Source organism: Biomphalaria glabrata, chromosome 12 (genome assembly GCF_947242115.1).
Source record: "Biomphalaria glabrata chromosome 12, xgBioGlab47.1, whole genome shotgun sequence".
Classification (NCBI taxonomy): domain Eukaryota; kingdom Metazoa; phylum Mollusca; class Gastropoda; family Planorbidae; genus Biomphalaria; species Biomphalaria glabrata.
Window position 1 is genome coordinate 31,898,171 of NC_074722.1, and position 26,138 is coordinate 31,924,308.

The 26,138-nt window shown below is 36.8% G+C and overlaps 1 protein-coding gene across 5 annotated transcripts in view; it reads right to left on the reverse strand.

Moving 5' to 3' along the window:
* Positions 1-26,138, reverse strand: part of LOC106073278 (piwi-like protein 1) — a 41,630-nt gene that overhangs the window by 14,971 nt on the left and 521 nt on the right. Inside the window, exons 1-3 of one of the 5 annotated variants that reach the window (XM_056005465.1) lie at positions 11,152-11,296; positions 1,131-1,239; positions 656-944 (exon numbers count right to left, since the gene is read on the reverse strand). In XM_056005465.1, coding sequence (XP_055861440.1) covers positions 656-944; positions 1,131-1,229 — 388 coding nt within the window. In that variant the 5' untranslated portion in view covers positions 1,230-1,239; positions 11,152-11,296. Of the gene's footprint in view, positions 1-655; positions 945-1,130; positions 1,240-3,139; positions 3,217-9,312; positions 9,483-11,143; positions 11,297-26,138 lie in introns of those variants that run through there. The other 4 variants (XM_056005464.1, XM_056005463.1, XM_056005462.1 and 1 more) reach the window with 4 other exon arrangements.

The following is a 26,138-nucleotide window of genomic DNA, read 5'->3' on the forward strand; positions in this document are numbered from 1 at the left end:
GTAGAGCCCCAGGTCTCAGAGCCATACCTTTGTGTGGTGATAACCTCTGCTTTATAAAGTAATTTTTTTTTTGTCAAATAAACATACTCTGCCATACTCTCATTTGGGGGTAACTAAAAAGCGCTTTTGGCCCTAGCCAGGCAGTTTTCTTTTAGTTAAGTGGCACATCAATGACTGCTGCCAAGCTAAGTTAAGAGTTCATCAACAATGAAAGAAATATCTCAAGGCAAGTGGTATTATCTTTTGGTGTTATTATTAAGAAGGACGTCTAGGTCTTGAAATCCAATGACTTCATTCCACTCCGCCTATCGGTACAATAGGATCACAATATAATATATTGTTTATAATGTATATGTTGTGTATATACATCATATTGTCGCAGATGTTGCCTATTATTTTAAAAATTTTTAAATGTCATTTATAATATAATTACTTTTTTTCAAAATAGGAATCTTGTTTTTATTTTTCTAAAATATTTGGAAGATTTTCTTATTCTGACATGGTCTAGGGTTACTGTGTAAAGGGGCTAATTAAGACCTGCCAAAATTGATTGCCTTATTAAAACTTTCATACAGATGAAAAACATAATTTGTATTAGCACAGAGAGATACCTAGTCTGTCTATAAAACTAGAGTAAAAAAGCATTATTACATACCAACAGAGCATTTTTCAGATGCTTTATAAACAGCATCAACATATTTGTCATAGGCAGAGCGTGGTGAGCGCCTTAAGCTCAAGGCTCCCATTTCATCTGTTGGGGGACCTGTGGGTCGTTCACGTCCTCCTCCTCTTTGAACTCCACGACCACCACCACCATATGCAGGCACAGCCTGGGGTTCTGGGTGTCCCTGCATAATAGGAGGAGCCTGGGCTGCTGATGGAGGCTCAATTGTTGCCGCAGGTCTGACAGCAGCTCGTCCTCTACCTCGAGCAACAGGTGCTGTCTGATTTGTAATATAAAAAATGCATTTAGAAGTGGAGTGGCTAAAAAAACAAAGACATGCCACTAACATTAAATTCTTCAGAAAGGACAAACTATTCAGAAATTAAACCAAGATAACATTGGAGAAATGTTTTTGATGAATCTATGAACATCAACAATTCAAAACATTATAGACATCATATTTTACCTGTTGCTGGACAGCCTGGACACCAGGAGGTAGATTTGTTTGAGGTTCCTTGGGTTTTCCCCGTCCTCCACGCCCCCTAGCTCGGCCACCTTCAGACATCTTTAGTTGGCTACAAAAATGAATTTAAAAAAAAAATTGAAATCAGCTACTGACACAAAGTTCAGCTAAACAAATTTTTAACCCAATATGATTTGTCTCTCAGTGATGGTAACAGACTTAGAATTATTTTTTTTTTAGGAAATTGTCAGCTACTGCTTTTGTGAACTAGTGACCCGAACAAGGAGATGGCTGAATACTTGTACAATATACAGACTTTGGCTAAATTGATTATTTTCTTTAAATATGATGTTACACAACATTATGCTTTACTGCACTCATACACAATTTGAATGCTAGACACAATTATTTGTATATTCAAACAACTGGATCTAAACAAAAAGTTCAATAAATATAGATCTAAGTCCTGACTAGGGTTATGTCTTCCAGTAGTTAACATTGATGTCTACTGTTTTAAGCTCCCATTTGATTACATCTAGGTATCAGGTAACCATAGAGGATGACTTTGATTGGACATGACAAAATCAACGCAGGTGGGGGATGTAACGCCTAGACTAAGTAAGTACCTTAGTGTTGCTCAGACATGCCTACCTCAGGACCCATGATATGAACCCGGGACAATTGATAAGCCTGAATGACTTCCCAGTAGTTAACATTGATGTCTACTGTTTTAAGCTCCCATTTGATTACATCTACGTATCAGGTAACCATAGAGGATGACTTTGGGTGGACATGACAAAATCAACGCAGGTGGTGGATGCAACGCCTAGATTAAGTACCTTAGTGTTGCTCAGACGTGCCCACCACAGGACCATTGATAAGTCCGAATGACTATCCAGCGTGGATGCCAGACAACCACCCTGAGCCATACTGAACGCAATATTATGTTAGTTTCCTACTTATGCATAAGACATAAATAAAATAATTACAAATAAGAGAATCTTAGTTAATTAATGTCCTATGTTTGAAATCAACAGTTCAATCTAAATCTATATGATGAGTTCAATTGCCTTTTAACTAGATCTAATGATTAAAAAAAAAAAACAAATCTACATTTACTTTCTAGAACAGGTTACAGATAATTGATTCTAGATCTACTAGAAATTATATAATTTATTATGTAGTCAGTAGATCTAGATATAAATTCTTGATCCAGAATGGACCAGAACAACATTTAAGTAGACAATAAGTCTTAACTAGTTACTAGATCTTGAGTAGCCCTAGAATAGATTTATAAACATAATCTAGATTTTAACAAGTTTATAGTTTTCAATAAGTCTGTTGTCGCTGTGTAGATATATATATTGATATTTATTAATACTATTATTAGTCTATATTCTTATTATTCTTTGATTCTAATCTATAACAATTGACTACTAGATCAAGATCTAGCTTTTAAAGTTTAAGTGCTAGCTAAACTTGAGCTAGTCTAGGTCACACTGGGAGTGGGAGGAGAGGAAATGTAAACAATAAACACATAGACTTATATTAATCTTATTTTGCATTCAGTATTTTCATTTTGCACTATTAAAAAATAATGAAATTAATGAAGATTTTTCTCTTGAAACTCCAGACTTGGTGCAACAAATAATCACCAAGATGGAAACACAGCACGTAAGCTTTTTTTTATAATTTTGTGAGATGGTTCCGCATAATGCGAAACTGTAGACATGCCTTGTTATTCCCTCTTGCCATCTAAATTTCAAAATATGGCGAATACAATGCACATTGAACAAGCTTAATTTGGGCAGTTGCTTTACATATGTGGTCCATGTTTTGTTATCATACAATAAGGTACTTAAGAGGTGTGTTATAGACCTTCATCTTCACTGTTGTTTTTTTATTTCCCAGGTCGAAACAGCCTTCTCAATGGACTCAGAGCAAAAGCCACATTGGGATTCTGAGTAGACATATGCATGTTTAAGCAGATTCAACACCATGAGAGCAAATACCTTGCGCTTGCAGAAGTTGCAAACATTACTAATAAGAGAAATCTGTAAGTCACTTCTTGCATCTCGAAAATCCTGAGTCACAGTTGCTTCTAACCAACAACATTCGAAGAGCAGATTATGCAGAGGTTGGTTTAAGCAGTCTTGCACTGTTTCACGAGATCAGGGGAAATACCATGGCTATAAACTATGAAGTAATATAAAGTTATAGATCTAGATTACAAGGCTTATAAAGCTTGTTTCGTCAAGCTCAAGACATGACGTCGATTGATGAGCAGTTCCTTGATAACTCCCAGTCCAATGTTAATAACTAGTTATTCTAATATATCTAGATCTAATTGTCTAAATCTAGCATTTAAAAGTTGAACTTCTAGGATCAGGCCTAGAATAGTCTAATCTAGATCTAAATCTAGAATTCTAGATCCAACTGAACAAGCCTTCTAGAATCTAGATCTGTATTAACTGTATAGATTGAGACATAAAACTAGATCTGGATTCTAGAATTAGAAAGATTTCGTGTTGTACCAGACAAGTAACTTGTAAGTGTAATTGAGTAATCACTTTAACCAGTCATCTCATTCTGATTCTCTGTTTTGATTTTCTCCTCAAAAGACAGTAGACTAAGTCTAGATAAACTTAAAGAACCCCTCTGCTTCCAGAATGGTAGACTTGTGTAAGACAATTTTTCTGTAGACAATAGTAAAATGCGAAGCTCCTTCAACCCCGATTTGTATAGAAGTTCGATCAGTTCACTTTTTATTGCTTTAACTTTTTTATTTGAATGTTTACAAAATTACTACTATATTGCTACCTTTTTTCTTCACTTCCGACACATACTATTTCCTTTTCCTTGTAAAGGCTAAGTTCATGGTGTATTGTGGTCAAACTCAAGGTGTGGACACTGGAATTATTATTTTTTACTACCCGGTAGTGAAGGAAATGGGTCATGGGCTTATGGCTATTTTTAAGTCTGATGGCTCATTAGCTCAAAGAGACTATTTGAAGTTGTGAAGCATGGGAAAGGTGGCAGTAGATGGTGTTCTTGCGCTTGAGTAAAAAGAAAATGACTTCATAGTGAAAATTAAAGATTAAAACATGTTTTAGATATATTTTCTTTGATCTGATCGAGCCTTCCATCAGCCTGATCGAGCTTAGTAACTAAGGGAGAAATCTGATCAAGGGAAAGTACGCTTGGTGATACTCACCCCACACCTCATAATTAATTTTAACTAAGACCTAGTTTGAGTTTTTGGCACATCAGCACAATTTAGGCCTAGTGATACATCTAGTTTTATAGACAAAAAGGACGAGGAATTCAGAGATACCATCAGTTTTTTCATAGGTCAGACCGTTACAGTGCTATAAAAATCCAATCGTGAAAATTGCTGCTAGCTAGCTGGCTTAATTCAACCAAACTTCGCACTTTACTCTAGAATCTATATAATTTGATCTACTTATCTAGATATTGATCTAAACCTAGCTGCGCTTCTATTTCCATCACTGTCAGTCATCACCCATCACCATGGACATAGTCCATCATGATGACCATCAATGTGTGCATTGCGTACATCAAAAAATCATAATGTAAAATTGTAATTGTAGGCCGTTCAGTCCCCCTGAAAAAACTATTTTTTTTGGTCCCACTTCGACACAAAACGAGGTTAGGGTATCCCATTTTCTATTTAAAAACCTCTAGTAAATATAAGTATATAAATCGTATATAGTCATATGATACACTGTTGTATGCAGAAATGGATGACGTTTCAATTACTGTTTGAAATTTTAAGATAGCTTAAGCGTGTACGAAACTGATGCAGGTTGAAGTTTACTCTTTGTAATATCTTCGAATTCTGTTGACCCCAAAGAAAATTTCAAACATCGTTTTAAAGCTCATCAATTGCAGATTCTATGTGTGTTATTAGTTTTTTGTAAGTATTGACAATTCCAGCGGCTTTTGATTGAAAGTAATCCTTTATTTTGGTCCAATTAAATCACTCTTTCAGCCCTTTTTTTTTCCTTCGCGTCATTGCGATGTCAAAAGTAGGTCATATGACGGGGCCCAGCCAATCCTCTTGTGCTTACCAGCTGTATAAATGGGTCAAATGAATTTTTCCTTTATAAAGTTTATCAATGTATTAGCCGTAAAAACAAATATTTTAGTTGATTTTGTATTTATTTAACTATACATTTGATTTTAGGCCATCTTTTTATGACATGGTCATAACTCCAATAAGACATTAGAATTAGATCTAGACATCGCAGGGGGAGTGGCCATGAATGAATGCCATGTCAGTATTGTCAGAGTCAGATGAACGTACTTTCTCACTTAAAATATTATTTCATAATGTTAATTAACAGTTGAATAACATTAAAAAATCACAGGAATATTAATTTTAATGTATTTTAAAATATATATTTAAAAGCTAAATAATATTTAGATCTATATATTATATAATATAGATTTAAAAATAAATAATTCAAAGTGACACGACACGTCAAAATGTAACTGTAAGACAAGACAACCAAAGTGGGACAAAAAAATAATTTAATAAGTCATTATAAGTATCTAAAATAAAAGGCAAAGAAGAGTTGAAGAGGTCAAAATAATAAACTAAAAATTTTTTAACTTATCATGACTTATGAACTAATTAAATTATACGATTTTCAAAATTGTTTTTGTGTCATTTATATCTCAAAACTATCCATCTAGCTATAGACTATAGTCACACTATAGTGGTTTCATTGCATATCATATAAGTAAATAACTATTTTATCACTGAACGCCCTAGTAAATAGTAATGCCTAATGATGGCTAATCATCCTAATCATAATCATGCCATGGATTTGGATGATAGTCTAGAGTAAAGTACGAAGTTCGAGCAGTCCCGATTTGACAAGAGGTTCGAACAGTTCACTTTTTATTGCTATAACTTTTTTATTTGAATGTTTACCAAATTACTACTATATTGCTACTCCGCATGCACCTTTTTTCTTCACTTCCGACACATACTATTTCCTTTTCCTTGTAAAGATTAAGTTCATGGTGAGGTCAAACTCAGGAGGTGTGGAATTATTCTTTTTTACTACCCGGTAGTGAAGGAAATGGGTAATGGGATTAGGGCTATTTTTAAGTCTGATTGCTCATAAGCTTAAAGAGACTATTTGAAGTTGTGGAGGGTGGGAAATGGTGCAATGGATGGTGTTCTTGCGCTGTAGTAAAAAGAAAATGATTCTATAGTGAAAATTAAATATTAAAACATATTTTTAGATATATTTTCTTTGATCTGCTCGAACCTTCCAACAACCCGATCGAGCTTACTAACTGGGGAAAAATCTGCTCGAGGAAAAGTACGCTTGTCGATACTTACCCTACACCTCTTTGACTTCGTATTTAATTTTAACTAAGCCTAGTGATACATTAAATCCAATCTATTTTTATAGAAAAAAGGACGAGGAGTTCATAGATACAATCAGTTTTTTTCTAGGTCTAATTTTTACGGAGATACACAAATTCAAACATAAAAATGTCTGCGAATTAGCTTAACGTGTTCGATAAACGTAAGTTACTGTAAGTCTACAGTAACTTACGTTTATCGAACAAGTTAAGCTCATTCGCCGACATTTTTTATGTTTGAATTTGTGTATCTCCGTAAAAATTAGACCTAGAAAAAAACTGATTGTATCTGTGAACTCCTCATCCATTTTTCTTAAAAAGTAGACATGTTTTATTCTATTACTACTCATAGTTAAACTTATATTTGATGTTAAAATGGGTCAGGTTGATGATTTCAAAAGCTTAAATTATCGAACACTTTTTTAGCTTTATCGAGCATATGAAGAACTTATCGAACACACGAGAAGTATGGTGTTTTAAAAGTGTTATAATCCTAAAATTTTGTGAAAAGTATGGTGTTTCAAAAGTGTTATAATCTATATTTTTTTTATTTATATCATTTTCTATTTACGCCATGTCAAGAAAGACAGATTTTTAGTCATTTTCAAATGGTCCACATCGAAGGAATCTTTCACTGATCAGCTCTGCTTAGAAACTGACGGTGCTAAGCCCAGTAACGCATTACCGTAGTACTTATTTAGGTCTAAGCTATTTTGAGACATAAGGCCATTAATAAATTAAATCCAGATATTATTTATTTGAGGGAGAGCCTAATAAGCTTTGGTAGCCAATAGATAATCCCGCCCTCCCCAAGTCATTGCAGGACACAACAGTTTACTTGGTTGACCTAAAAACAAAACATACGGTACACGGCCCTACGTAACTAGCCGCCGATCTAGCACGCTCAGTGTATGTAACAGCCTAAAAGTCAGTGCTAGATATTTTTCGATCTGGGCGGGGAGGGGGGGGGGGGGGGGGGGTGTTGAAAAGCTATGGTAGCTTGCAAGCTGTGTTACCTATAGATGTAGATAAATCCGCCCTCCCTAAACCACCTGGTTGACCAAAAAAAAACAAACAACGTATTTTAGAGCACGCTTAGTATTTGTCACACACACAAACAACATAACTATATATACTACGTATCTATCATGCCTAGTGTTTGTGACCTAATTAGCGGCTTGACCGTAGGTACTCGACTGATGGCTCCTCCCCCTTTCCCCTCAACATTGTTCTTACTACAACTTGAACAATGTTTTGGGGCTGTGTTGATGGCCTGGTTTACACCTGTGTGTTACGCTATCACTGACCATTTTTTTTTTGTTGTGTGTTAGTCTGGTGGCTGCGTTTGGAGTGAGTCTTGAAATTTACGTTGTTACTTTGCACTGAAAAAGTGTGAATGTTGGAGAGTGGAAGCGCGGGTAAGGGGGTGTAGGCAGAATAAGAGAGTGGTTAAATGCGTTATTGTTATTATTTTTGTGTATTTGTGATGTTTCAAAGGAGTGTCTTTGTAGCGCATTAATATATATATATCTATATATATAAATAATTTTATAGACCCGGCGCCACACGTCTAGATCGAGAAGCACAACTGACTATGTATTTGAGGCTGACGTCACATTCTAATGGTCGATCAATTATTGATGATCTCTGGATACAGTGTCTTGACTGTTTCTCTCCCCCACCCCCCACCCCGACCTTTTTTTTTTTACCTGCCCAAGACATTTTTATTTCAAAATACCATATCTGCATTCTATACCTCCCCCTTTGCCCTTTCGTTTTATTAATATCTCTTCACATCAAGCACATGCGCTAGGTATTGGTTTATAACACATAATTCAGAAGTTAATAGAATGGGGCATCTGAAAAAGAAACAACAACTGAATACATTCCACTGTGTTCCGCCTCTATGTGTGGCATTGCTACTATTAGCATCTAGCTATAATATATGTGTCATAAAATCAAGCTTTTAAAATGGGTACAATTAGTGCATATATCGATGTAAATCTATTTACTTAAAAAAATATAGCACATTTACGGTAAACCACAAATAACTGATACAAATTGTAACATATGATTAATTTATATCTGTACTTTGCATTACATTATTTAAAAAAATAACAATTAAAAAATATATAATTTAAATATTTTGTCTTCTTTGGGTTATATCCCTTCGATGTTTATTTTTAACATTAAAATGGCGTTCGATATCTTACGAAGCTGAGATTGCTTATATAAAAACTGCTATTATCGAACACCCCCTTTTTAAACCTCAATTTTCATGTTTAGGTAACAAAGGACACTTTCAAATAAATAGTTGTAAATATTTCTCAGCCTAATTAGAAGCGTATTATATAGTTTTTTTGAGCTGAAGCATCATTAGCATTAAAAAATACCCTTAACCCGAGACTCACTCCACTCTTCCCAAGAGTTCAAAAAATGTGAAATTTTTATACCAATATTACCAATGCACTTTGAATATAAGTAAAAAAATGATCCTCGGGTGAAAATGAAACTAATTATAACTTAACTATCAAGAAATGGACGATGCACAATAAGAATGGACTAGTTTCTTTATAATCATCGAAATAAAGGAGAATTTTAAAAAATACAATGGGGTGTTCGATAAGTACCTTAAAACGAAGGTGTTCGATAGATGTAAGTTACTCTAAATTCTAAATGCGCAGACGAGAAGAACTTTTTATCTTTTACTTTTAAAGTAATTAAAGTGATATTGTTTACAGTTTAGCAATCTAGATTAGATTTAACTTTAACCTAATCATACCTGATAATTAAATATTTATGTTCTAGACTAGATTAATTAAAATTGACTTTTTTTTTGTTTGAAGTCTAGAATCTAGATCTAGAAGTTGAACACTAGCAACATGCTGCCTCCAAAGTTTAAATAACAATTCAATTCGGTCCTGCGACCGTTAGATTCTACTAGATGTGAAAAAAAGTATTTCCGGTCGTTGAACTTTTTTTTTTTCTTTTCTGTAATACACAGAATTAGAGTATTTTAACCCCCTAAATCTACCCAGATTTTTTCCCAGTCTTAATTAATTATAAAGTAATCAAAAATTAATTATATATATATATATATTGTAAATCCAGAAAAGGAGCATTCAATTATGACATCTGAATAAAGAATTGCTGAAGAGAAATTTCTACAAATGAAAGAATAACACAAAACTATAAAATGATATTTAACCTTGGTTAGGAGGTTAGGCCAATAATATTATGTTTAGGACCCCTGAACTAAAAAAAAACAATTAAAAAAAACTAGAACAAAAACAAAATAGAGCAGTGAGATTTATAATAAACGAATAGGCCCTACACATTTGTATAAACACCTTTAGTAAAACCACTAAATTTAGAAAGAAAACTTAAAAGTAAAGTAGATTTATACATAATTACACACTGAACCATAATCTTCAAATACAAAAACAAAACCTAATAAAATACTCATAAGACACAAAGATAAAGTAACATTCCTTGATCCATAGGCTTGGACAAATGTGTACAAATGCTTTTTCTTCTCTGGTGTTATTAGAGCATAGAATGGGTTGCCTGAATCAGCCAAGAAAACCAATGACTTGGCAGAATTTAAGTAATTACTAGATTGACTTAGGACACTCATATGACGTAATATCTTCTTTTTTAAAGTAAAGATCTTACTTCAAACATATAAACAAACTAATTTCGACATATTTGACCAAACTTTATTACTTCCTCAAACATCAATTAAAACATCTTGATATCCAATATCGTGGATTGTAAATGTTACATAACTTATTCCTCATTATTTCTAACGAACGCATGCACCACCTCCCCTTTTATTAAAATTATTGTGATAAATTAACAAGTTTTTCTACATTGAATGTAAATCAAATGAATGTTCATCTGTAGGCGTCAAAATAAGCGAGAATATATATAGTATATACGGTGTAGACCTACTTTATTATGCATATATCTTCCTTACAGCATCTTTTTTTTTTTGGTGGTGGTGGGGGGGGGTCGTGTGGTACATCGGCGCCTTCGACACGGAGTCACGGAGCTCACGGGTACAAGCGCTCTGGACAGTAGTTCGATTGTTTCGGTGGTGCCGGGTTTGAATCCTGCCCGCCGCCATCTTTAATTTCATATCTAGAGAAACTGGAGTTCATTAGATTAAAACTAGTTCGTATTATAATATTATTTAGGCTGTATCATCTACGTGAGGCAGTAAAACTCAATTAGAAGCATTCACTCAAATCGAAGCCTTCATTCAAATAGAAGCATTCATCCAAATAGAAGCATCATTATTTTAACATACTTTAGACAAATTAACCACCTAATAAAATGACTAGATCATGACAACGACTATAGAATCTAGATCTAGAGTATCGAGCATATATTTTCTTCGGGGAAAATTCGAAAATGAATAAGAAACCTAGATTCTAAATCATTTTCAAAATGTTTTTTAAAAATCTTATTTTAATTAATACAGACATTAGCCTACTTCAAAAAGAGAGAAGATGATTATATGTCCTACGCGTCATGCATTTATTATAGGCTATATTTAGTCATGCAACCCGCATTAACCACACACGTTTGACATAAACCAAAATACAAACCTTCTTACACTATAATCGTTTATGTCTTATGCCTTTAATTGTTTTAAACATCATAGAGATCAACACATCATAACAGAAGTGCATTAATTTTCATTAGATTTTTAGTCCAAATCCAACAACGGAGTTTACTTGGTATTAACGACTATAGATTTGATTATGCTGGAAACGGGAATTTCAAGTTGTTTTTTAGTTTCACTTTCAAGTAGGCCTATATTTAAGGCAACGTCTTAGAACAACTGGAATATGCAAACAATATAAATTCAATAATGTTGCTGGCTCCCACCACCAGATACATTATCTTATACATTACAGACCTTATTTTACCGACTTATGAAAAATTACCACAAATGCTCATATAGCCCACCATCTTATTTTACCCCACTTTCCTTTACTTCAAAAACTAAAAAAAAAAAAAAGATAATTATACGTCTTGTGCGTTTTTCATTCTAGTCATGGGTGTTATCAGTGACTTAAACTCTGCGTTTAAACTTAAACTCGTTCGTTTTCTTGGCTGATTTAGGCAACCCATTCCATGCTCTAAAAGCACTAGGGAAGAAGAAGGAGCACTCGTAGGAATTTTCCCTAGCAGACGAGATATCGTTGTGTCTTTCTGAGTATTTTTTTTTAATTTGGGTTTGTTTTTGTATTTGTAAATTATGGTTCGGTGTTTTAGCTTATGCATTTTACTTTACTTTTTAGTCTTCTCTCGGGCATGAAGCGTCTCTAAATTTAGTTAGTTTACACACATGCACCGACATTCTTTGATTCCTATATATAGGGCAACTCTTTTGCATGTCTCTATTATGCGTTATACCTTTTTCTATATAACTGAACTTAATACTATTATAAATCTAAATGCATGTCATAGGCCTATTTGTCAAAAAAGAATATTTTGTAAAAAAAATATTTTTTAAAATCTGGAGGCCCCCTTTAAAGGCCCTGGGTGGGGGGTTACAAAATTGAAGCAAGAAAATTTAGTTTAATCCTTTCGAGCGAAGTTATAATTAAGACATATAGGCCTAGTTTATTTGCATGCAGTGGACAATTTGTACAGTGGATTCTTGTAGGCCTATTTCTAAATTTGGTTATTGAGGACCAAATGGTTGCTTTGGTTTGAGTTTGAGACAATTTTAAAACAGGCCATGTTTAGGTGCAGAGAAACGCAATGAGTCAGTTTGGATTTAGATTTTGCCTGCATTTGTAGATTTGGCCATATAGTCTATTTCCCCCCCCCCCCTCCCCCCGTGTTTAAAAGAATTAGGCTACACATAGGTTATTAGCGCAATAAATTTGTGTATGCCTATAAACCTCCAAAATTTTTCTACAGCCTTTCCTTTGAAACATCGATCACATCACTCGCGTAGATCTAGATCTTTGAATGCGATCTGACGTAACAATCATTATGATAATTACTCATTTTAATTTGTAAAAAAAAAAACAACATAGACCTCTAAATTTTTAAACTTAAGTTTCTACTCAACAATAATGGTGACTTAGTACACACAGGCTTGCCTGCTAAAAAATGTAGGGCCTACATATAGGCCCTCAGATCTAAACAAACCATATCTATTGGTTAAAGGCTTGTAACAAAGACATCATCGGAGAGCAACTAACACTGTTTGTGACGTGAGGTGACTGCGCCTTGTCAACACATGTTATGAGCATCTATCAACAGAACCTCAATATTCATACGCTAATTGGATGTACTTTTTTTCTTCTTCTAAAAGGTATATATTTAGTGGTATTAGAATCTAGCCCGATGGCAGTGCAAAAACGGCCATGTTGTATTCAGTTATATGCTCTAAACCTCTCTGGATTATAGTTACCAGTGGCGTCGCTAGGGATTAGCGATCATTTGGGGGCCCGTGGGGCTTGACCTCTTTAGGGACCCCTGCATTTTGACATGACATGAGATAATGGCTTAATATTTATTGTAAAAAAAAATTTCGAACACTCATTTGGGGGCCTCCTCAAGTGGGGTCCCAGGAGGACATTGGGGTTGCGGCCTTAATTCGTCAGCAGGTGAAAATGTCCAGCTTTTACTCTGTTTACTGAAATGGGGTTGTATCCAACAGTCGAATTCAACACATGCTTAAGTCCCATCGAGTGAGAAATTTGATTCTTAATATAGGTCTACAGCCATGTTTCATGACAATAGGCATATTCATTATTAAAATGTTTGCCTAGTTTAACTTTTGTCTTGTGGTGGATAAGTGGTAAAGCGCTTGGCTTCCGATGTTCTGAATTGAGGGGTATCGGGTTCGAATCTTGGTGAAGACTGGGATTTTGAATTTTCGGGATTTTTTTTAGGACGCCCCTCAGTCGACCCTAATCTAATGACATTATTTGGGAAAAGTTAAGGTGGTTAGTCGTTGTGTTGGCCACAGGATACCCTTATTAACAGTTGTCCATAGAAACTGACGACCTTTACATCATATGCATTATAGATCGCAAGCTCTAAAAGGGGAACTGTATTAGAAGGTAATCAGGGGCCGGTCGCTATTTTGATACGGTTGCAGATTTTCTCATTAGTAGGCCTAATAGGTTCTTTAAGAGGGAAACCTAGAATCCTTCTTGTAAATCTCGATTCTATGGCTAGGATCTTCTTCTCTAATTTTTTAAATTGATAATTCACAAGCATACGAGAAAGTCTCGTATCAGTAAGACTTTTGTACCTTTGACTTTCCAAAGTGTTCTGAGCTAAGCAGGTGCTGCTGTGGACTGTGCTATTCTAGCAAGTAATGCAGGTCTGAAAGTGATACATAATTTTTCTATGACTTGTGCGATTGTTGCCTTACTTTGTAAAAAAATTGCCCTCCTGTGTGACCCTCTTTTGATTGCAGGTTTCTGGTAAACTGCACTTGTCACACTCTTGCGCAAATAGCACAAATGAGTAAAACCTTACTTTGCAGTATTTTCTTTTGTAGCTTCTTTATTATTATATTTTACCACAATCAGTTAAGTAGCACCTATGGTGAGAAGTGGTTTATTGCGTCCAGGCCTATGACTAATAGAGGCCCTGCAGAAGAAGTACAAGTGGGCTATTACTTGTAAGAACTCGTTACTAGATGGAGAGTAAGGACACAATTACACGCAGTAGGTAGTTTGCACAAAATATTGAAATGTCTTTTCGTTTAAGAACATATTTGTCTGAAAAGTGTTCTATATTTCGAATGTTCAGAGTTTAAGTTCAAACCTCCCGCAGAACGACAGGGATGGCAGTGGGCAGGGTATGAATCCGGGACCGAACGATAGTCCAACCGTGACCTTCGTGTGTTGAAGGCAGTGGTCAAGCATGCATAACTCATGACCTGGCAGCTATCCTGAGCCATCTAATGCACTGACACATACAAGATGACTCAATTGTTTGTTTGTTTTGTAGTCACGCTCAACCTTCTGGTTCCTTGATGGAAAGGGGGGGGGGAGGGAGGACCCATCAAACATATTCCTGAACCAGGGTTCACTGGTATCTTTATATTTCACCAATCCTCGACATGCCCATTCCAATTATTACAAGCATGGTGACAATAACACGGCTTTTGTCCAGGGCTTTTGCAAGAGAGGATTTGTGCCTCTCATGGCTTCACTCATATGGAGTTTGGTGATGATGTTGATTAATACACTTTTTTTTGTTGTTATTGACAAACTCAAGACAGTTTGTATAGTTTGTGTTATAAAAGACATAAGAACATTTTTGAACAGGCACACTACGGGCTAACAATGAGAAACAAAAAAATGAACCAAATATATATTTAGTATATGAATGATTTAATAAAAGAACACAGTTTGGGTATTGGGTTGACAATGGGAAGTAGTTTGGTGGATTGGTTTTATCACAGATTGCATATGGAGAAGTGTCTATTTTTGTTTCTTATCTTTCACTGCTGATTGGTTGGCCGCATGGAATCGTCCGTGTAGTAGATACAGGATGGACTCAGGGCTGATCTTCTTTAACTTGTAGAGGGGCGAGGTTGACTCATAGAAGCTTGCCGTCTGCAGCGAAAGGTGGGAAGGGTATTCTCTAGGCCAGCGGTTCTCAACCTTTTAAGCTCGGCGACCCCTCTTTACAATCCCGCACTCTGCCGCGACCCCCCGCTCAGACACACAGCAATAGAAGAATAGACAAAACTATTCATTTTTTCGATGGTCTCTGGAGACCCCTGGCTAATCGTCAATCGACCCCCAAGGGGGTCGCGACCCACAGGTTGAGAACCCCTGCTCTAGGCCGTGGGCAGTAGATATTTTGGGCAGTGGACAGCTGGAGCCGGGAACTGGGCAGTAGGCGCTGAACACTGGGCAAATCTCTGGGCACTGGACCGTAGGCAATGGGTAGTGGGCAATGGGCTTTAGGCCGTTTGTAGTGGGCACTACAGAGAGTCCTTCTCGCTGACAAAGGGGGGGGGGGTCTGGCGTTGTCGGCTCAGGTTTGGTGACGCTGCAGACCCAGTCGACACTGAATATCTGACAGGTGTAGACAGTGCAGATCTAGTGGTGATAAAGACTGCACGTCTAGTGTGCGTAATATTGCAGCACCAATAACAACCAGGCTGAAAAGAAAGAAGCACTTAGAAACTTCCTCATGGCAATAGGTAGGAACTCTCATATGCCATGCAATCAATCAGATTGTGCATATGAGGCATAGAGCTCACTCCTTTTAATTAATACATTTTACAAAATGCGAAACAAGGGGGATAACTACATTTAGTGGTGCAACTGGCAGATCAAAGATAAGCCATGATGTTAAGATCATACAAGTAAACCACAGGTTTAAACTTGGTACTTAAATATTACATAAAACAGAATAAAAGGGAAATAAACAGTGGATGTATGACATGACGTATTTAGAAACGTCATCCAAAATGTTTAAACTCGGAGAGGAAAATATCTGGTAATGAAACCAACATAGAGGAAGAGAGATACACATATCTCTAGGGGCAACGTTATATAAATCATTATGAATAAAGTGGTAAATATGCAGAGATAAAAAAAAAAGGGGGGGGGAAGATTATAGATCAAATCTTATTCATAACATAGTGATGTTGAATAAAAGTAAAATTACAATGACCGTAAATGCCACAGTCTGGCGTGGTATTGCACACGACGTCACTAAAATAAATTGGCATGTCCTACAGTAAAATATATTCATAAATCTAGTAAGAGAACAGATGATTCGGGATCTTTTGTAAAAGATCCGATCGCTACAGTAGATTTAGGCATAGTCTTAAGGAATACACATAATAATACACATATAACAGATTTGTATAAATAAGAGCAACCTACCAATGTTGTTTTAAAAAAAATACAGGCAGATATAAGATAGAAGCTTGGCCTGTTTAGTGGAGAAATCTGTTGGGCGGGTGTGAGTGTCTGTTTGAGTTTCACCCTTCTCTTATATAGATTGGGCCTGAAACTCATTAGCATAGCCACTAGTGCCGGATCCAATAGATTTTGGGGTATTTTAAATCTTAGTTTAAAGCAACCTTGATGCTAGACCCAATGATATTAAAGCTTTCTAATTCCTAACTTTCCCGCGTCCAGTCGAATTGAACCTTGAATTTTTATTAATCTAATTAGAGGGCCCTATCTAAACTTATGATCAGGTCAGGAGTTAACTAAGGTGGCAATTTGGAAAGTTATCTTTTCCCTAGTAACTACTTGGAGAGAGAAGATGTCACTAACAACTGACTCTATTGTTCAGCGGACGTTTTTCTTTTTATGGGCGGACGTGTCCTGCCCGAGAAGGAGAAGAGGATGGTGCAGATATCAATTTGGTTACCGACCTTGCTGGACGCGGGGAGGGCGGGGGGGTTAGTTGGACGAAGGCCATACGGGATGAGTTCATGGACTTTAATGTACTGGGTCAAGGGAAGGGCAATTAAATGAAAATCAAAATTTCTAACAGCAAAACTTTCTCTCGAACGTTTTAAAGCGCAAATGAAACTTTTATATGCAAGCGTTTACGTATCGTCACACACCCCTTCGCCCCCCACCCCCTCCCGAAGTTCTGAATATAGGTAGTGTAATAAATCCGATTACAGTGTGATCTTGTCGTATTATTAAAAAACAATTTCGTCACTTAGCTGCACCCAATCGATGCACATTTCCTGTGAGCAGCTTTTTAATGTTTCTAATGACGCAAAAGTAAAATGACTTCAAAAGCATTGCAATGTTATGAATGTTTTGATAGTATAAAGTATAAACGATAGTCACAGCTAGGCTAGATAATTTCTTGAATATTGTCTTCAATAAATTAAGCATTGAAAAAAAAGATGGAAAAGTGTTTGGTACAAGTTCTCTGTTTGAGAAGCCTCAACTAAAGAAAACATACAGAAACTAGAACAGACTCAAAATAGAGACAAATATTCACATTTGATTAGAGTATAACACCGTCAGTAAAATCACTAAATTTAGAGACACTTTAGGACAGAAGAATAAAATTAAAGTAGCAATAATATGTAAAACAATTCACCATAACTTACAAATAAAAAAAAACCTAATAAAAATACTTAGAATGTCACAAAGATAAAGCATATTTCTTATTCCATATGCAAAGACAAATTTATACAAGTACTCATTCTTCCCAGATGCCATTTGAGCATGAAAAAAAACAAACAAAACAAAACAGAGTTTAAAACCTTCTAACTAAGCATGCATGGCTAGAGTAACACATGGATACTTGTAGATCTTCTCTTACGAAGTAACGTCTGCACTTTATAAGATAAGTTTAAGGCGGATCTAATTTAGAAAACAAATGGATAACTGTAAAGTGAAGAAAGTTGGCAGGATTCGGACGCACTGTTCGACCTTATTTACTTTATCATATCATCCCTCAGTTTACCTCAAAAAGGAACGTGCTGGTGGAATCGCTCGGAGGGAATTTTAAAGCTGATTAGACAACGTGAATAGGGAACAGTCCTGTCTCTTGTTGGATGGAGTGAAAAGCTATATTAACATAGAGTCAACTTCAGGACTGAAGTCTGGTGTTGATATACGAGTGCAAGCCATATATTGTCCGCAATGTGGTTAAAAATGTAACTGTAATAGAAATAAGAAAGGTATATTTACAAGATTTTTCAACATAGTCTCCCCTTGCTTTTCAATACACTTGGTTTAACATAGCCTCCCCTTGCTTTTCAATACACTTGGTTTAACATAGTCTCCCCTTGCTATTTAATACACTTGGTTTAACATAGCCTCCCCTTGCTTTTCAATACACTTGGTTTAACATAGCCTCCCTTTGCTTTTCAATACACTTGGTTCAACATAGCCTCCCCTTGCTTTTCAATACACTTGGTTTAACATAGCCTCTCCTTGCTATTTAATACACTTGGTTTAACATAGCCTCCCCTTGCTTTTCAATACACTTAGTTTAACATAGCCTGCCCTTGCTTTTCAATACACTTGGTTTAACATAGTCTCCCCTTACTTTTCAATACACTTGATTCAACATAGTCTCCTCGATTCAACATAGTCTCCCCTTGTTTTTCAATACACTTGGTTCAACATAGTCACCCCTTGCTTTTCAATACACTTGATTTAACATAGTCTCCCGTTGCTTTTCAATACACTTGGTTCAACATAGCCTCCCCTTGCTTTTCAATGAGCTTGGCTCATCGTTGCACAAGCTTCCCGAAGCACTCACAAAGGAGGGCTAATCCGTCATGACAAGGGAACTAATCTCTAACCTCGAAGGAACTAATCTGTCGCGACAATGGAACTAGCCTAGAAGGAACTAATCTGTTGTGACAAGGGAACTAACTCGTAGGCTAAAACCTTCTCAGGCTTCTCAAGCCAACATTCTAAGCACTCTGCCAGTGAAGAGTCTATGAACAAGGAAGAGTGTATAGTTATATAATGTCCTATTTTGTGTTTGTGTTCACTAAGCCTCAGACGACGATCTATAAAGGGGATTAATTCAGCTTATACCACCCCTTTAGTCAAGTACAATTTCTTTCACGTGTTAATTAACTAATTGGTTATTTTTTTAAATTGATTCTTGTGTTGTCAGGTACAAGAAATAATTGTGCAAAATTTCAGCTTGATCCGAGATTGGGTGTGGGAGAAATAACGTGTACAAACGTTTTACCGGACAGACAGACAGAGTGAGTTGATGTAAGCTCTGTAACAATCTGTTTCTTCTCGCCTCATAGTGCAACTACAAAATTAGGACAATACTCTCTCACACACACACAACGCTAGCACACACACACACACACAACCAATCTTTGAATTGCTTTGAATCAGTCACATGATTTTCAAAAAGGTATTTATCCCTCCCATAGGCTTTGCCTGAGTAAACCTTTGTCAGTTTGTGCAATACCTTTATTTAACTCATACCTCCGTGGAAACTAAAACCTTCTGGGTGGGTGGCCTAAAAAAAAACAACCTGAACACGGATCTCGAAAACGGCTTTAACGATTTTCCTAGAAATTTGACAGCTGGTGAAGGCCTATATCGTGGGAAAAATAATTACTAGCTCGTTGGCCGCACTGGGAAAACTCTACATCCACCCCTCATAATTTTTCAAACTATAAATAGAAAATAATTGAAATTTGGTTAGAGAACCAGAAAATATTTATCTTGAACGGACTTTATTGTCTTCGGCCGAAGCAGGGCATGTTGGCGACGCCGATGTTGAGATTTTTTTGCGCATCATCTTTTAAGGCAAGATCTAAAGCAGGGATTCTCAACCTGTGGGTCGCGACCCCTTGAGGGTCGATTGACGATTTGCCAGGGGTCGCCTAAGACCATCGAAAACATGGATTGTTATTGTCTGATCTTCTATTGCTGCATGTGTGTGTGTGTGGGAGGGGTCGCAACATAGTGGGGGGGGGGTGTAAAAAGGGGTCGCCCAGCATAAAAGGTTGAGAACCGCTGATCTAAAGGCTTATCATTGGAATATTATAAAGTCTAGTAGATCTAATCCTGATCTATACATTCGCTTAACCAGGGTTCTTTCTGTGTGTGTGTGTGTGGGGGGTACATTTTTTTCTCATATTTTCTAATATTAATATTTATTAACCGCTCTATAAGTTCTATTGAGGAGATATTGTCTTTAAAAAAAAAATGTTTGTCTTGTTTGTTCTCAACTCACAGTTTTTGAGGCTCTTTGTTTTCAGAAGTATTGCATTCTCATTTTTCATTCCCACCTCCACATGCAAGCAATCTCGTTCACAAAGACGTGTCACTGTGTTCAAAGATTAATGTTTGTATCCCAACCAGCAACGATCGTATTCCGCAGGCCGCGTCACGGCAAGTGCCAAATCGGGTCTGAGTAAGACAACGCGACAATAAAAGCTGAACTGCCAGGCGAGGTCATTGCAAAAATAAATTAACTTACAGAAAGACCAAAAAAAAATAAAAATGTATAGACAGACGAGCGCGTGATCATTCCATGTTTAAAACTCTGGATTTCCACCTCGTAAATGAGACAGTCAGTGTAAGTGAGTGTGTATAAATGCGTCTGAGTAACACATCGTCCTGTGTGTGTGTTAATACTTCTGAGTGACACATCGTGTGCTTGTGTGTGTGTGTGTGTGAACACGCCTGAGTAACACATCGTCGTATGTGTATGTAGGCGTGTGTGCGCGCGTGTGATTGTGTGACAAGTAACTAATTGTTTTAATAAAGGATAGTCGTGTAGTATATTGATCTTGCTAGGACATATACCTTTTCAACCGATAGGGTTGCCTGAATCAGCCTCGAAAACCAATGACTTAAATGAGCGCTTTCCTTCGCTCAGTTGGCCATACAAGAGTCGTTTAGGGATGCGGCGGTCTTCCATTCTGCAGACGTGTCCTGCCCATCGCAGCTGGGACTGCATCAGGATTGTGTAGATACCACGTTTCATATCTAGTGCCTATAATAGAGTCTAATAAAGAGGAGCCGGGAAACTACTCTACCGATTCTTATTTCAAATTATTATGAGTTGAATTTTCATATTATATATATAGATATATAATAAGGCTAGTCTTCGAGTCCGTAGATTAGTGAGGAATGTAGTATTTCCCGTGGCTGCGCAGTCCCAGCTGTGACCTACATATTTTGCCACATACAGGGCAAGCATAACCATTGTCCGCAGGCGGTCGATTTAGATTTTCTTTTCGCCGTCTGCGTTTGTCCTCGACACCAGATTTTCTGTTGGTCTCAAATGTGTATCCCGCGGCCTTCGTGAGTGACCTCCAGCTGTCTCTTTCTGAGGCCGCATGCAACCAGGTGTTCTCCTCTATGTCAGCCAAGGAAAGTTGACGCCTAAGCTGGTCTTTGAAGCGTTACCGTAGGGCGCCTCTGTTACGTTATAATTAGTATAAACGCTATATTATTAAACGAACTGGATTAAACGATACAGCCTATTACAGACAGAACAGTTTAGGACCATCCAATGGACTTCATTCACCAATCGTAAATAAACACATTTAGCCACGTCATAATATTGATAAAACAATGAAAAATTCGTATCACGTGACAGCCACTATGGATTACATAATTTGTATAGAAGATATATAGAATCACGTGGCTAAATGTTGTTTGCTTACGATTGGTGAATGAGGTCCATTATTCAAAACATCCACGTTTACATGTTGCTACCACTCTACGAGCATAATGAGTGGACTAACACATCCTTTGACCATCCAGATGTCAACTATATCACTTACAACGTCACGTGTAACGGGAGTGTTTAAGAGAGACTGTGGTAGGAACGTAGGCCCTATATTTTGTGTGCTATCGTAGAATTCCTTCGCTCTGATAATGTATTGTTTATGTGCCATGCACAAATGTAAGACCAATTTCATCATAAATAATAAAGGTGAATAAAATTTGAGAAATGACGTAATTTTTATTCTCCGGCGCTGCCAGGGTTTAAGCACAGTTTCTGAACGGTGTTAAACTCAAATGTTGTGAAAACTGGAACTTACTGTTTTCAAAAAAATCAATACTTCCAAGTACAACTGTGAATAATTAACTATGAACAATTTTGGATCTTCGCTCTTTGTAATGAACATGAGAAACTGATCTGGTTTGGTCCACTCGCTTATGCTCCTATAGCTGCGACTATGACTTTATAATTGATGAACTCCAGCGGGTATATTACAATGAACAGTGTAAATGATCATCTTCTCTATATATAATTCTCTTCTTCCCTCAACAGTTTAAACGAGTAGTAAGGAGTATCGGAAAGATCACTCACAAGAGGGGGGGGGGGGGGGAGAACACGTAGTCACAACCTAGCAGGGCAGCAGGACCGTTGCAATATCACTCTTTTTTTTTATTTCTACCTCACGTTAAAAAAAAAGGGGTGGGGGAAGTAATCTACGCTGTAGTAACTATCGGATGGAGTTATCCTAGGTAATTTAAAAGAGTGACAAAACAAAAGACAATTTTCGTCTGTATATTTCAGGAGATTGGTATGAGTTTTAAAAAGTCTTTAATAATTTCCGGATATTTCCAGGACTTTTTCATTTATTTTGCAATTTCAGGAGATTTCCAGGACCTCCTGTTAAATCGACATGAGGCCGCGGGAAATCTGTTATAAGTTATAAAATGGTTTATTTAATAATTTATACACCTAAAATTAGCGCGGGTCCTATAAAAGTGCTGGGCCCACTGCGGTCGCATAGGTTGCAGTGGCCTAAGGTTGGCCCTGCAAAATAGCGGCGTATGCTACGCCGCCGGTCGACTATTAACTATATAGGCCTACAATTTCTCAATAACCTTGACTGCTCGACAGTAGTAGCCTATACGGTCTGGACGTGGATGCGTTAACCTGTTTGTCTTGTGTGTTGGTGTAAGTGAAAGTATAATTTGAATATAAAAAAAAATAGATAGAAACAAAAATATGCCGATAAAGGTTCCCCATCTATTATGTTAAGAAGGATCCTTTACTTATATAGTGTTAAATATTTAACGGACAGGGTCTGCGTCAATTTTTAAAAATAAGTAACTAGTTAGACATATCTAGTAGGCCTATATGTGAATAAATGAATATCAACAACATGGAAACATTGTTGGGAGAAATTGCGATAATTGTCGGCAAATAAACTTGTTTCTGATATTATATTGGAGGTGCGGTGACTGAACGGTAAAGCGCTTGGCTTCCGAAACGGGGGTCCCGGGTTCGAATCCTGATGTAGACTATGATATTTAATTTCGGAATCTTTGGGCGCCTCTTGAGTTCACACAGCTCTAATGGGTACCTGACATTAATAAGGGGAAAGTAAAAGCGGTCGGTCGCTGTGTTGGCCGTATGCACCCTCGTGTACCGTGGGCCACAGCAACTGATGACGTTTACATCATCTGCCCTAGAGATCGCAAGGTCAGAAAGGGAGAACTTGAAGATAATCTACTTCCTAGTCGAAACCTCTGTCTGGAGGACGGGAACGCCTATCTATCTATCTATCTATATCTATCTATCTATCTATCTATCCAATGCTTTTTTGGTACCGGCACCTTGTTCAATGTGGGGAAAAAGTTATTATTTTTCTTGTATTTTAAAGTTTATTATTAATTTATAAGTAGTTAAAAGTTAGGCAATCCATCACTGATTACCGGCACCTATTTTTTTTTTTTTTTACAAAAGCACTGTATTTATCTACCTATCTATTTATCTATGTAGGCCTATCTATTATAGCCACAGTAGGGCCTATTATATAACCACAATAGGGCCTACATTAAATAGAAACTATCAATAAGATTAGCGACAAAGATCCGTTTCCGCTAACGTGTACAAAGTAGCCTACTCTGTAGATATCTGGTGAGGCAGAAAATGGGGGGAGGGGGATATCTGGTGGCCAGATAATGAATGAAGGGGAAGTGGGTTATTAAGCACGTATTGCCTCTAGTTTTATGACTCTGGCTGCACCAATTAACATAATGCTTGCTTTTAATACAAAAAAAAAAATAAAAAAAATATAGCTCTGCTGGAAGATCCACGTGCCTAGAGTTGAGAGGGGGGGGGAGCCAATTATCCAGACAGGTTCGGGAGTAGCATGTGTCACTTGATTATCTCATGTTGATTACAGGCTAGAGTCGGGCTTGCAGTTTGATAACAAAGTCTGAAACAACGTTTTACCAAGTGAACAACAAACGTTATTTAATTGTTGAAGGGAAGCAAATATTCTTACAGTTTTGTTTTCAAAAGTCACTCCAGGTGTATCCTCAACTCCAAACAATATATTCTTAGTATATATGTATTTACATACAGTTATAAAACTGGTTATGTTATTCGTGATTATAAAGCAATGAGAATGATAGATATATCTGCACTAGGAGTTCAACAAAATAGAAAAAAAAATGGGTACAATATAGATATATCGAATTGACATCATAACATAAACTTTGTAATTGTATTTTCTAGAGCGGTATTCATAATGTAGACTATTCGATCGTTTAATTGGTAAGATAGCGGTAGTTTAAAAGTAGATTTTATTATTAAAGAGATGACAGTTAATGATTCATGTTCAGGGGTAAAGATGTAGAGTGATTCACTCTAGCTGAAGATGAGATGGATGTGCCGAAAGTTCTAAATAAGTAGGGCCTACATTTCGCACTTAGAAAATATGAGAGATTATATCTCTCTGTCTCGGCATGATTTAGTCCGGTGAATTCGGCCTATGCGCAATTCCGGTTGACCAATAGTAAAAATATGACCACTAATGCTTATATGACACTAACAGAAGTTTATTAACAAGAGAAATTGCGATTATTGTCTGCAAATAAACTTGATTCTGATATTATATTGGAGGTGCGGTGACTGAACGGTAAAGCGCTTGGTTTTCGAAACGGGGTCCCGGGTTCGAATCTTGACCACAATGAACTAGATCTATTCTAAATGGCTGCCTGGTCGTTCGGACTTCTCCAAGGGTCCCGGGTTCATTCCCTGCCCACTGCCATTCCCCGTCGCCCTGAGAGGGGGGTTTAGACTAGGAAGTAAATTTTCTTCAACTCTGGAGGAACATCCGAAATATGTCAAACATCTTTACAAAACATTTTCAATGAATCAGCACATTTGCGCGTCTGTGCGAGGATAGCATACAATGAACATTTCACCATATTCACTGTCTTAGTGAAGTTCTCATAGACCTTACGATTACTTCATGTGTAACTCTTGACAAAGCTTCTATCAACTCACTTCATCAGTCTGATGTCTGATACAAAGTTTTTACAGTTATTCCTCCCACTTCCCGGTATCGCATCAAGTTGAAACATGAATTAATTAAAAAAAAATATTAACCAATGAATTAATTTTGACTACTGTAGAAAAATGGCAAGTAAATCAAAATATGAATTGATATGACATAAATGTGCAATTCTTTTCCCTCTACAAGCTTTACTCAACAATGTTTTTTTTTTAAACATTTTACTTTTTTTTTTTTTTAACTTTAAGTCCACTTACAAAACATTCTTTAATTAACGGTCTAGATTCAATTATAGATTTTGCGCGCTTCATACCAGCTGTGAGCTGTCATTAGTAGCTATAACTTTTGACAGCTGGGTGGGGTAGGGGGGACGCAGGGATGATTTTGTCCATGTGGAAACAGTGGCGTAGCAACTAGCAAGGTACTTGTAGGCCCTTGAAATAGCAATGTAGGCCTACTTGTAGGCCCTTGAAATAGCTATGTAGGCCTACCTGTGGGCCCGGGTTCAAGTAGTGTTGTTGCCAACAAAAAAAGATAGGTGTAAAACAAACAAAAAAGGTTTCTACTACATTTACGGTAAAGATTTAAACATGAATTATTCAAGTCAGAAACACCGTGTAAATAACAGAAGCCGAAGCCAAAACAGGTCAACTGAAATGCAAGAAGCTATGTAGTTTGAAGCTTTCTGAACTCTCGCTGGAAAATGGATTCCCCAACCTCAGTTCATATCTTGCTGTAGGGCCAACAAAGTGATAAGCCTAGTTTCTAGCAACTTTATCGAGTAGTTTATACTATTTTAATTCATGAAAGACACCCTAGTGAACGTGGGGCCCATATTCTTTCACGAGTAATAGATACAG